The 12,435-nt window shown below is 38.4% G+C and overlaps 1 protein-coding gene across 2 annotated transcripts in view; it reads left to right on the forward strand.

Moving 5' to 3' along the window:
• Tex11 (testis expressed 11) overlaps positions 1-5,471 on the forward strand; it is a 285,555-nt gene extending 280,084 nt beyond the window's left edge. For both annotated transcript variants that reach the window (XM_077106381.1, XM_077106382.1), the window contains 2 exons: positions 4,270-4,434; positions 5,275-5,471. In XM_077106381.1, coding sequence (XP_076962496.1) covers positions 4,270-4,434; positions 5,275-5,346 — 237 coding nt within the window. In that variant the 3' untranslated portion in view covers positions 5,347-5,471. The remainder of the gene's footprint in view (positions 1-4,269; positions 4,435-5,274) is intronic.
• Positions 5,472-12,435: the final 6,964 nt, after the last annotated feature.

Genomic DNA, 12,435 nt, shown 5'->3' on the forward strand with positions numbered 1-12,435 from the left:
GCCTTACACGTGCAAGGCGAGCACTCTACTGCTGAGCCACAACCCCAGCCCCACTTTATCCTCTTTTGTAATTTCCCATTGCTTTCCAAACAAAGACCAAAGTTCTAAACGTAGCCTATGAGGTCCTGCCAACCTGTCTGTCTTAATCTTGAGCTACTCTTTCCCTCATTCTGCACTGTTAACCACACTTTACAAGGCAAATAACTACCCCCTTATAGACAAATATGATGGTCCCTGGTCTTCATTATTGACCACTGCTTCCTTATGACAGCTCTTATTTTCCCTTGTCTTGCATTTTCTCACCACTTCTCTGAGTTGTTGTTTCCCTCTTCCCACCCAACTACGAACATTCCCAATATTGTCTATCGTCTTTTCTATATTCCATACTTTTGTCTTTTAAGTGAATTGATATGCTTTATTACCTGAATCCAAGTACATGCCTACATGTATGAGTAGGATAGAGATACACAGAGATTACATAAAATGCCCAGAATAGGCAAATCCATATAAACAGACAATAGATTAGTGGTAGCCAGGCGCTGGAGGAGGAAGGAATAGGGAATGACTGCTAATGGGTCATTACCTCACACCCTATGTATTGAAAATAGAACTTATCACTATCTTGATCCCTTATTCCCAGAAATATTTCCTTCCATCTTTTTTTCTTTTTTTTTTCAATTTGTTCTACTTTGTTGCCATCTTTTCTTTTAATTTTACCAGTATTCTCTGAAACTTTGTATTTTAGAGCCATTTTCTTTCTTTTTTTAAAAAAAAAAATATTCAAATGTATGAATTGTCAAGATCATTGTACTGTCATGTGTAGCTAAAAAAAAATAGTTGTAGGGCTGGGGTTGTGGCCCTGTGTAGAGCACTCATTTCACAAGTGTAAGCCCCTGGGTTTGATCCTCAGCACCACATAAAAATAAATAAGCAAAATAAAGATATTGTGTCCATGTGTAACTAAAAAAAAATTAAAATAAAAAAAATTTAGTTGTAGATGGACACAATACCTTTATTTTATTTATTTATGTGGTGCTAAGGATCAAAACCAGTGTTCCATGCATGTGAGGCAAGCACTCTATCACTGAGCCACAACCCCAGCCCTAGAGCCATTTTCAATTGACCTAACTTTTATTTCCTGTATCAAATTGGTTACCAGGTTCTACTGATTCTCTCTTTAGAATGTTTCTTAACATCTTTTCAATGTCACTGTTCTACTTTGACCCCCATCACTTTATTCTTAGACTCTTACTATCCCCTTTAAACAAATCTTGGGCTGGGGGTAGCTTAGTGTTAGAATGCTTGCTGACATTTGGAAAGCCCTGAGTTAGACCCACAGCACTGCAAAAACAAGCAAGGAAGAAAACACATCCCCCCAAGTCTTCCTGTCTGTGTTTTTTCACACTCCAGTCTTTTCTAAACACCACTGGCATCTTGATCTTATTAAAACTACAGTTTCATTATATCACTTTCTTCCCAAAATGTTTCAGTGCCTTTCCACTGGCAACAGAATAATTCTAAATCCCATGGCTTATAATGCAAAACCTCTTGCACTCTACCTCACAGGATATTAGTCCTTCTTACCAAGATTAAAAAAGTAACATGGGCTGGGTGTGGTGGCACATACCTGTAATCTCAGAGGCTTGGGAGGCTGAAGCAGAAGGATCACAAGTTCAAAGCTAGTCTCAGAAACTTAGCGAGACCCTAAGCAACTTAGTGAGATCCTGTCTCTAAATAAAATTAATAAATAAGGCTGGAGATAAGGCACAGTGGCTAAGCACCCCTGGGTTCAATCCCTGGTACCAAAAAAAAAAAGTAACATGGTTTCTTTACTGTAAAACTTCCTTAAATGTTCAATGAATTAATATGCATTATAATGTTGCAAGAAGATGATATATAGAACACAGCATTTCCAAAACTTATTTGACTAAGAACCTTGTATTCATAGACCATCTGTTAACATTTCTGATGACACTAATGTTCTGAGGAAGAGCATGTAGGAAATGCTTAAAAAGCCCATCCTACACTTGAGTCTCCTTTCCCATTAATTACTCTACATAAATTGTCTGCTTAGGCCAAACCATATTATGCTTGCTCTCAAATACAAGAAAAGAACTTGCTCTCAAATACAAGTTTTTGTTCTCTTCTGCCCATTTGAAGTAACCTTTTCTTTTTCTGTGAATCTATATTTTTATTTGTTGTTGATATTTAATTTTATATATCATAAAACTCACTATGTCAAAGTATACAATTCAAGCTGGGTACAGTGGTGCACGCCTGCCATCCCAGCAGCTCAGGAGGCAGGGGCAGGAGGATCGCGAGTTCAAAGCAAGCCTCAGCAAAAGTGAGGCACTAAGCAACTCTGTGAGACCCTGTCTCTAAAAAAAAAAAAAAAATACAAAATAGGGCTGGGGATGTGGCTCAGTGGTCAAGTGCTCCTGAGTTCAATCCCTGGTAGAAAAAAAAAAAGTACACAATTCAGTGGATGTTGTTCACAGAATTGTACAACTATCACCATTATCAAATTCCAGAACATTTTTATCACTCCTAAAGGAAACGCTGTACCCATTAGCAGACATTCCCTCATTCTTCCCTTCCCCAGCCCCTGGCTACCACTGATCTACTTTCTGTCTCTATGGATTTGCTTATTCTGGACATTTCATATGATCTCTGCATATCTCTATCTGGCTCATCTACTCTCAGATCATGTTTGTTTGGTCACTTTTTTTTTCATTCATTTGGTTAAAATGACAACACTCATACTCTGTATCACTGGACCAGGCTGTGAATACACAAAGTTGAATGACATTTTGCCTTCAGGGAACTCCCCCTGTTAGTGGTGGAGACAGACAAGAAGACAGTGTTAGAAGTACTTTTGTGGTACTATGAGCAAAGAGATTTGAGCAAGAAATTGTGGAGAGTCAGGAAAAAACTCTCTTAGGAATTCACATTTAACTGGAAATTTAACCATTTGTTCATTCACTAATTCATTAAGAAAATTTTTGTGTGCTTCCATTATGTGCCAGGCATAGTGTAGGAACTCTGGAGATACAAAAACGGAACAAAAATAATCCCCTCTACTCCAAGGAACTCAACAGTCTGGAGGAGATAAATATATATAAGAAGAGACAATGTGTTAAAATATTGTGATGTAATTTGTACTAGAGGAATGGTAAGAGAAAGCTTACTGTGGGAACAGAGAAATAATTCTGCTTGTGAATTTGAAGCATAAGTAGAAATTTGTCAATTGGACAAGGACAGAGAGAAAGATTTCAGGTAGGGACTAGGTCACCTCTGAGCTATCCTAGCAGTCATCTCTTAATGAACTAGAGAATAAATAACTTTGTCACTCTGTCTAATCCTCAGTTACATGCTATGCTTCACACTCTACCACTGAGCTATATCCTTAGCAGTTAAGCTATCTTTATATATATGGATGCCTTGCCTCTCCAAAGGCATTGTGTCCTTTGTGATAAGAGCTTTGTGTTATTCCTCACAGTACCCTCATCGTCAAAATGTTTCTTATGCATGGTAATTTTTTTATGGATCCAAATGAATGAATGACAGCTGAGACAACATCCTTGACACTGAAGAAGCTGTTGCCTAAGTGTTCTGTCACATCTCCCCCTTCAGGGGCCTGAGACCTTTTGTGCAGATGAAGGACTTTAACATGAATGCTCTTTTTATGTTCCACCTTGGGACTAATCCTTCTCACTATTGAAAAATTCTGTGAAGAAGGTAATATAATCCTGTGGTTAGTCATGGTAAAGGTGACTGATAAGGCTAAAGGACCATCATAGAAATGTGCCCTTTGTTCATATCTCAGTAGTAAAAATTAATATCATGTCTATTCCACGAGTAGAAATTGAGAACCTTGGGAAAATTACTTCTTGACAAACTCTTAAATGTGGAGGTAGAAATTGGGGAGACAATTGACAGAGGACAGCATCAAGGGAAGCCCCAAACAGGAAATAGGTTTTTCCTCTGTATCCTAATTCAGGGAGACCAGGAATTTGTCTCTAATTCTTTTTCAGTCGAAGAGGACCTCATTGCCTTTTCCATTTATGTTTCACTTCATGAAATGTTGCTAGGGAACATTCTACAGCTGATAGACTTCAAGTTGCTCTCCTACTGCCCAGAGCACAGGCTTTCCTTCATGCTAGCAGAACATTCACTGTTTAAAATAATGAGACACAGCATTGATACAGGAAGAGCTACAATGAGTTGTGACAGTAATAACTGTAGAACACCCACTGTTCTTGATTTCAGGAAGGCTACCCAGAAATAGAGATTCTCTGGCTGATGACCAAATCCTGGAATACTGGAATACTTATGTTTAACAGGAGCAAGTATGTGTCTGCTGAAAAGTGGTGTGGCCTGGCGTTGCGTTTCCTTCATCACCTTGGCTCCCTCAAGGGAAACTATGAGACTCAGGTAAAGAGGGAAAGGGCTAAGGTAGCATGACTTAGGGGGGAGAGAGTGTTTAGCTGGGCTCTCCATAAGGACCCAATGACCTTCCTTGGTTAGGCAAGGATATTAATCATTTTTCCTCTCAGTGGTTTCATATAACTTCAGGAGTTAGGGGACTGTACACAATAAACTCTTAGAGCAAAAACCAGGAAAGAGGGAGAACAGGAGGAAACTTAGGGATAGCAAATGGAATCTAATTAAGAAGACTGCCAAGAGTGAGCTCTGGAAAGATGCGTCACTGTCAATGCCAGTGCATGCGGGGAAGGACGGGCCTCTGCTCAAAGCAATGGCTGTTCAAATAGGCATTTCCTCCAGGAACTATTTTCAGTTACAGGCAACTGGGCCATTAGCTAAACAGGAGAGGTTCAGTGCAGAAAAATCTTTGTTTCCAAAAAAAGTAAAGAATCCCAGGCACAATGGAATACACCTATGATCCCAGCTAATTAGGAGTCTGAAATGAGAGGATCTCAAGTTTGAGGCCAGCATGGGAAACTTAGGGAGACCATCTCAATATATATCTATGGCTGGGGATATAGTTCAGTGGTAGAGTGCCCCTGGGTTCAATCCCCAGTACCACAAAAGAAAGAGAAAAGAATCTTTTCTGTTTTGAGTACCTTTGCCTGTTCCTAATTAAACAGATCTAATGCATTTGGATCCCTCTGCCTTAATAGAGGACTGTATTTGCTCCCACAAATGGATCCTTGGATGGCAGAAGATAAGGGTTAGAATTCTGTGCTATGACAATGGAACTTTCCCAAATTTCCTTTTCTTCTCAAGAAATTTATTTGCTATTTTCTTTTCTAGATGAATGCTCTGTATAGTGAGCTCATGGAAGTATTAGATAAAAAGAAGGGTTCACTTTTTAATGAAGAGTGAGAATTACCAGAGCAAAGTTTCTGAGCAGGCAAGCTCACAGCACTTGAAGAAAATGTATTGTCCTAAACTGCTGAATATTTCAATTTTTGCCATTTTCTCTTTTGAGTTTTTGTTTCTGTTTTCTCATGCCATGTTCTCATGTTGATGAATGAATTTTCTTAAATAAAAGCATTTTGACATTTACCCAGTGACCAGCTCATTTATAGGGAATGGATGAATTTTCCAAATTCCTAAAGATTATATTGAAATAGCCCGTGTGAGAGCAAGATTCTTTATGTACCTTGTGAGCAATAGGGAATGTTCATCCCAGTCCAACACAACATTTTATTTCCAAAGTGCTTGAATTCCCAATACCTAAAGATGACAGAGAATCACAAACTTCATTGGAAGGATGCCCAGTCTCTATTAGAACATAATCTCTGTCAGGGAACTCCTAAGATAATTCTTTCTTTCTTTCTTTCTTTCTTTCTTTCTTTCTTTCTTTCTTTCTTTCTTTCTTCTTTCTTTCTTTTTCTTTCTCTCTCTCTCTCTTTCTTTCTTTCTTTCATCTATCATCTATCTGTCATCATCTATATATCATCTTTCTCACTCTCGCTGGTAAAAAGCTTTTCTTCATACTGAAGAGCAGTCTATCTCCCTGTGGCAGGTCTGCCATCTCTGTCCCAGACACCTTTGGAGAATGGAAGATGCAAGTGAGCTGCTTCCTATCCTCTAGGTTTTTTCTTCTTCAGGGTAAAGCATCTTCAGGCCTCTTAGCTGTTCCTCCATGTGATCTGGTCACCCTAACTTCTAAAAGCCAAGTCCCATGTTCCAGTGAGTATTGACCCATGCAGCCACATTCTGCCTAGACTAGCATTAGTGTTCTGTGAGATCATGTTGGTTTTTTCTCCCTGTCGATCTGTATTAACATTTTTAACTTTTGATTTTGAAATACTTTCATACTCAAGAAAAGTTAAAGGTAAGCACAAAGAACTGCCATACACACTTCACCCAGCCTCCCTGTTGCTTAACATTTAATCACATTGCCTTATTATTCACTGCATCTTTCTGAACCAGCTGAGATTAATTTGCAGACATCCTCCCCTACTACCCTTTAATATTTCAGTGTATATTTCATAAAAGCAGAATACTCTCCTACATAATCACAGTACAACCTTTAAAATTGGGAAAGTAACAATGTTACAATTTTAACATCTAATCCATAGAACCCATTCAAATTTCATTTATTATTATCCTAATAAAGTTCTTCATAAATTCAGGACCATAAGTTGCACTTTGCTTTCATATCTCCTTTGTCTCTTGCAAATGACCTTGACTTAAAGAGTACAGGCTAATTACTTTGTACCATGAACCTCGATTTAGGTGAGTCCGGTATATGGTATGCCTCTGGCAAGGCATACCACAAAAGCAATGGGTTCCTGGTGACTTACACCAGCAGGCACATGGTATTTATTTGCACCTGACTGGTTAAAATTAAGATAGTGGCTGCAAAGTTTCTCTAATGTCAAGTTAATTGATAAATATTTTGCAGTTAGCAATTACAAAGTACTTGGTGGAAGATACTTTGAAACTAAGTATATATTCTATTCCTCATTAAACTTTCACCCACTAATTTTGGTACCTGGTGAAAATTCTTTTCTGAATCCAGTTTTATTTTGATAGCTGCTAAATGTTGATTGTTCTGTTTCCATCATTCCCCCTTCATTATTAGTTGGCATTGGTTAGGTAAAGCTTTTTCTTCTCCCCCAGTCTTTACTCTTTTGATTAAACCCAGGACCTTGTGCAAGCTAGGCAAGTGATCTACCACTGTATTATACCCCATCCCACTCCCACTCCCACTTACATATTCACATTTTAAACTACATTTTAGTTTATACTAACAAAATCTTGTTTTATTCAGTGGATTATAATTCACTGATATTATTTTGCTGCTCAAGTCTGGCTCCTCTGCCCTTTTGGTATGTTCCCATCATCTTGAACACTATTTTATGGCATAATAAGATACTCTAGGCTTATCTTGTGCTCTCTGTGTCCCAGCCCTGGTGTTAGTTTTGGATATGAACTGTCCCCCGAAAGCTCTTGTATTTCTGCAGGAATATTCAGAGGTAAAGTGATTGGGCTATGAGAGCTGTAAGCTAATCAGTCCATCCTAGTTTGACTGAACTGACCAGGTGGTAACCATAGGCAAGTGAGGCATAGAGAGAGGAGGTGGGTCACTGCTGGCATGCCCTGGAAGGGTGCATCTTTCCTGTGGCTCCTTCTTCCTTCCAACTCCCACTACTTCCTTACTGTGATTAGTTATAAAGCTTTCCTCTGCTGGATTCTTACCCCATGATGTGCTGCTCACTTTGGGCCCAGAGCAATGGAATTGGCTGTCTATGGGCTAAAACTATGAGCTCCAAATAAACTTACTCCTCTAAATTATTCTCATTAGGCATTTTAGTCATAGTTATGAAAAAGCTAAAACACCTGGAATCAGTCATTTCTCCAGGGAGCTCTAGTTTCTTTTAATGGAGAATGGTAGTTAATGCCCAAGATCTAGGCCCTAGGTGTATTCATTGTTACTGAGGTGCTGTCATTTATCTCAGTGGACAGAGCTATGAAATAAATGTGTGTATGTATATTTACATATTCACAGTGTATGCATATACATGCTTATCAACAAACACATGCATTTATGTAAAGCCATGAATTCATACTGATATCTTCATTTTTAGTTCAACACCAGAGAGTTTATTCTAGCCTTTCTTCCAACTGGCTCTCATTAAGCTCAAGTATTGATTTGTTTGCTCATACTCTCTGTGTGATCTGTCTGCAACAACATGGTCCATCTTCTCAGCTCTAACACCACCTTCCTGACAAAGAGGGCTGCTGCTTTGGCCTGAACTCCAGGGACACTGACAATCCCATATAGCAAGCAAGGTGAGCCCCATCCCAGTCCTGACCCTGACTCTGGCCCTAACCCCTGCCAAAGAGAAGTGAAGGGGACTCCCTGACACTAAAACAGGCATTTCATATCATCATATCACTGGCTCAGTGGACTTACCATTTGCCCTCCCTTACCTTCACCTTAGTTTCCTCCCATATCCTTGGGAAGTCAGTTCACATGTCAGCTCCTCAGATAAATCTTCCTTCCCCGACAAGGTCAGATTCTCTTGTTACAAGCCCTCTTAGCACTATTTGATTCTTCACAGTTTGTGGACATAAATTTGTGAAACAATTGGATTAATGTATATTTCCTTCAATAGTCTAAGTTTCATGAGGTCAGCTCATGTTTTTGTTATCTTCTATATTATCAGTGTCTGGCACACTACCTGATACCTTGAATAAGTATTTGCTGAAAGAACAAATAAAAGCTATTAAGTCTTGTTTTTTTTTCACACATATTGCCATTAATTAATGCCATCATTTGTGATTCCATGTTTCTTTAATTACACTTTTCAGAAGCCAGGCATGGTGACACATGGCTATAGTCCCAGTGACTTGAAGCAGGAGGAACACAAGTTGGAGGCCAGCCTGGGCCACTTAGCAAGACCATATCTCAAAAATTTTAAAAAGGGCTGGGGATGTAGCTCAGTGGTAAAGTGCTCCTGAGTTCAGTCCCCAGTACCCAAAACAAAAAATAACAAAACAAAAAACCCTTTTGCCCACTCAAAAATTATACAATATATTCTCCCAACCTTTTCCCAAGGACATCACGAATGATTTGTCAATGTATCGCTGGGCCTCAGCTACACTGCTACAGCGTTTCTCTGCTTTACCCATCTACATTGATATACTAAGCTCATTTGAAAAAAGAAAATGAGCTCATTCTGTATTGTAAGGTAAAAGGTTTTATAAACTCTTTATGACCACTAGTTCCCTTCTAAGTACTCTTGTGACATATTCTAGAAACTTACCTGGGATTAAGATGAAACCCTCCTGGTAGAGAGAGAAGAGGGGAGGGGAGGGGGGAGGGGGGATAGTAGAGGATAGGAAAGGCAGAAGAATACAACAGACACTAGTATGGCAATATGTAAATCAATGGATGTGTAACTGATGTGATTCTGCAATCTGTATATGGGGTAAAAATGGGAGTTCATATCCCACTTGAATCAAAGTGTGAAATATGATATATCAAGAACTATGTAATGTTTTGAACAACCAACAATAAAAATTAAAAAAAAAAACTAATTGAAACAAACAAACAAAAAAGAGGGAGATCCATCTTCTCTTTCAACAAAAAGGGAACATATGTCCTTTTCCAGGCATCTAGCATGTCTTATTCATGTTTTATTCCCCAGAATTCCCTAAAGTTTATAGGCAGTAAGTAGTTCAGCAATCTCTTCTGCAGCTTCCCTCAATATCCTGATATAAAATTTGTCTAGGCCAAGAGACCCAAAATCATTTAAAGCATCTCAGTGCTCTCTTACAATTTTCTTACTAAGATCCTCAGCTGCCTCCTGCCAATATCTACTTGACCCTTTCCAGCCTAATGGACAGTTTGGATGTTAGAAAAAAAAAAACAAACCAAAGTGGGAATTAGAGGGTTGGCTTTCTTTGTTTGGTAAGAATTATAAAATTTTGTTTTTCATTTTATACCCTGTGGCACTATTCACGTTTTTATGTGTACCTAATATTTATAACTTTTGAACACCTAATTATAATTTTAAAAAGAATAATATCTGTCCCAGTGCATGGACTTTGAGGCCTTCTTGATTGATTTCTTAATGAAAATGAAAATGTAAATAACCTTTTTCTTACACCTAAAATTAATTCCTATTGGGTCAGGCCTTCCTGACATGGTTTTGTAGTTTCAGTTACTATTTCATATGGTCAGACGACATTCTTGTTTTTCCATGTTTTTAATGTGTTAGCACCAAAGACCTCTGTGCATCTGCAGCATTTTCTTTAGTTACCTCTCCTTTTACTTTATTAAAATAATTCATCATTATAGGGTCAAATTTTAGTTTTTAAGAGCTTTTCAACCCATTTGTGAGAGCAGCTAAGTAGAAAGTAAAAGAAAACTAACAATTAATGCATACCTACTAAGTTTTAAAGACTGATGCATAGTGCCATCTCATTCACTTGTCAGAACCACCTTGTGAAGTAGGTGATTCCATGCCATTGATCATTCCATGCCCTTCTCTTGCTCCCCTACCTCCCAACATTCCCATAGGAACCTAAAGCTTGGAGAGTTAACTTAACCAAGGTACCACAGCTAATCAATGGCATAGCTGTGCTTAAAGCCAGATCTATGGTATCATGCTCTTTTTTTTTTTTTTTTTTTTGCCTTCCTGCTATCTTTTATTTTCTGAACACGGAATCCAAGTCTGCCTTTCTAAATTCTAAAGCAAAATACCTTACTGTAGTTAACCTTATGTACTTACAAACTAAGACAATATGGTTATTGTTCAAGTCAGTTAGGTAATAAATAACAAACAGTCCCTCCTGTTGATTACTTTCAGAGGGGTAATATTGTCAGGAAGACAAGTAAAGAATCTCTAGGGGCTGGGGTTGTGGCTTAATGGTAGAGCGCTCGCCTAGCACATGTGAGGCCCTGGGTTCGATCCTCAACACCACATAAAAATAAATAAACAAAACAAAGGAATTGTGTACAACTAAAAAAATTAAAAAGAGAATCTCTAAATGTTCTGCTTTTAGGCAAAGGAATCAACCTTGAACAAAGTTCTTCCTTGCTGCTGTATCTTTCCCTGTGTCAATTTTTAAGATCTGCATCCATTGGGTATACATCATCCATTTCTGTAATTGGATAGGGTGCCATGCACTTCACTATACAACCTCTCTTCCTTTCCCCTTGTTACTTCACCAAAACTCTGTAGAGGGCTCGGTCCTCATTTATGTGGATTTCTATGCATATAGCACCATGTCTCCTCCCCTTACAAAGAGCACCTACTTACTAATGTGTTTCCTCTAATGTCAGATATCATTTGCAAGTTGCATTCCTCCAAGTCTTAGTGGGACCTCTTAGCGAATATGTATTACCTTGAGTTAGCATTTAAAATTTATCTTATACTATTAAGTTGAACCTTATGAAATTACCATTCTTGTAGGTCAGAAAGAGTTGGATATTGGTAATTTTATATGGTTCATACTAACACATGTGCTGTGTATCAACTAAAATAGCTGAAGCTTTTAGTTCTATTACTGACTCTTTTCCCAAATAACCTCCCCCAGTGCTGTTCTTGCTGTCATATCTGATATAATCCATAGCAATTGATTTTAATATTGTCAGGGCACTTTGCTCCTTTCCCCCTCCATTTTCAATTTAAAGTTCTCTTTATCAGATCAGTAAGGCTCTGGGTAAACACATTTTTCCCAGTTATCATAGAGTACTGTGTCCTTAGCCAGGAGCCCAGCAATCAGTATTTTAAACTATGATCCAGTCAAAACAAATTCTATTCTAATATTCCATCCCTAAAGACAGCCATTTCATCTTCCATATATTCTTTTGTAAGAAGAAAACATCAACTAGTCTCCCTAGGTCCTTGAATTTTCTGCCCACAACTTCTTAGTCCTTGAAGATGATTTCTAAATCTCCTTTGGTGAGGCCACTCACACTTACAGGAAGGACACTTGTTAGACACTTGTTAGAATAAGAGGTGAAAAAGGGTGGAAATTGGCAGCATTTGTTTGAGTTGGTAGTTTTCCCATAGCTCTGTTAAATGACAATAAGAAAGGCTCAGTGGTAGAGCACTTGCCTAGTATGCACAAGGCTCTCAGTTCAATCTTCACTACCACAAGAAAGAAAAGGAAAAAAATGGCAACAAGAATATGTAGTCAGGGGCTGGAGTTGTAGCTTGGTGGTAGATTGCTTGTCCAGCATGTATGAGGCACTAGGTATGATTCTCAGCACCATATATAAAAGAGTATATATTTTTAAAAAATAATATATACTCAGGGTTGGGGATGTAGCTCAGTGGTAGAGTGCTTGCCTGGAATGCACAAGGTCCAGAGTTCCATCCCAGGACCACAAGCACAAACATTGTATATGATCAAAGACAATATTCATATTGTCAAGAAGCAATCAATGATTCACTCATTCCTTCATTCATTCATTTATCTGTTCATCAAGCCAATGAATGATTG

Source organism: Callospermophilus lateralis, chromosome X, assembly GCF_048772815.1.
Source record: "Callospermophilus lateralis isolate mCalLat2 chromosome X, mCalLat2.hap1, whole genome shotgun sequence".
Lineage (NCBI taxonomy): Eukaryota > Metazoa > Chordata > Mammalia > Rodentia > Sciuridae > Callospermophilus > Callospermophilus lateralis.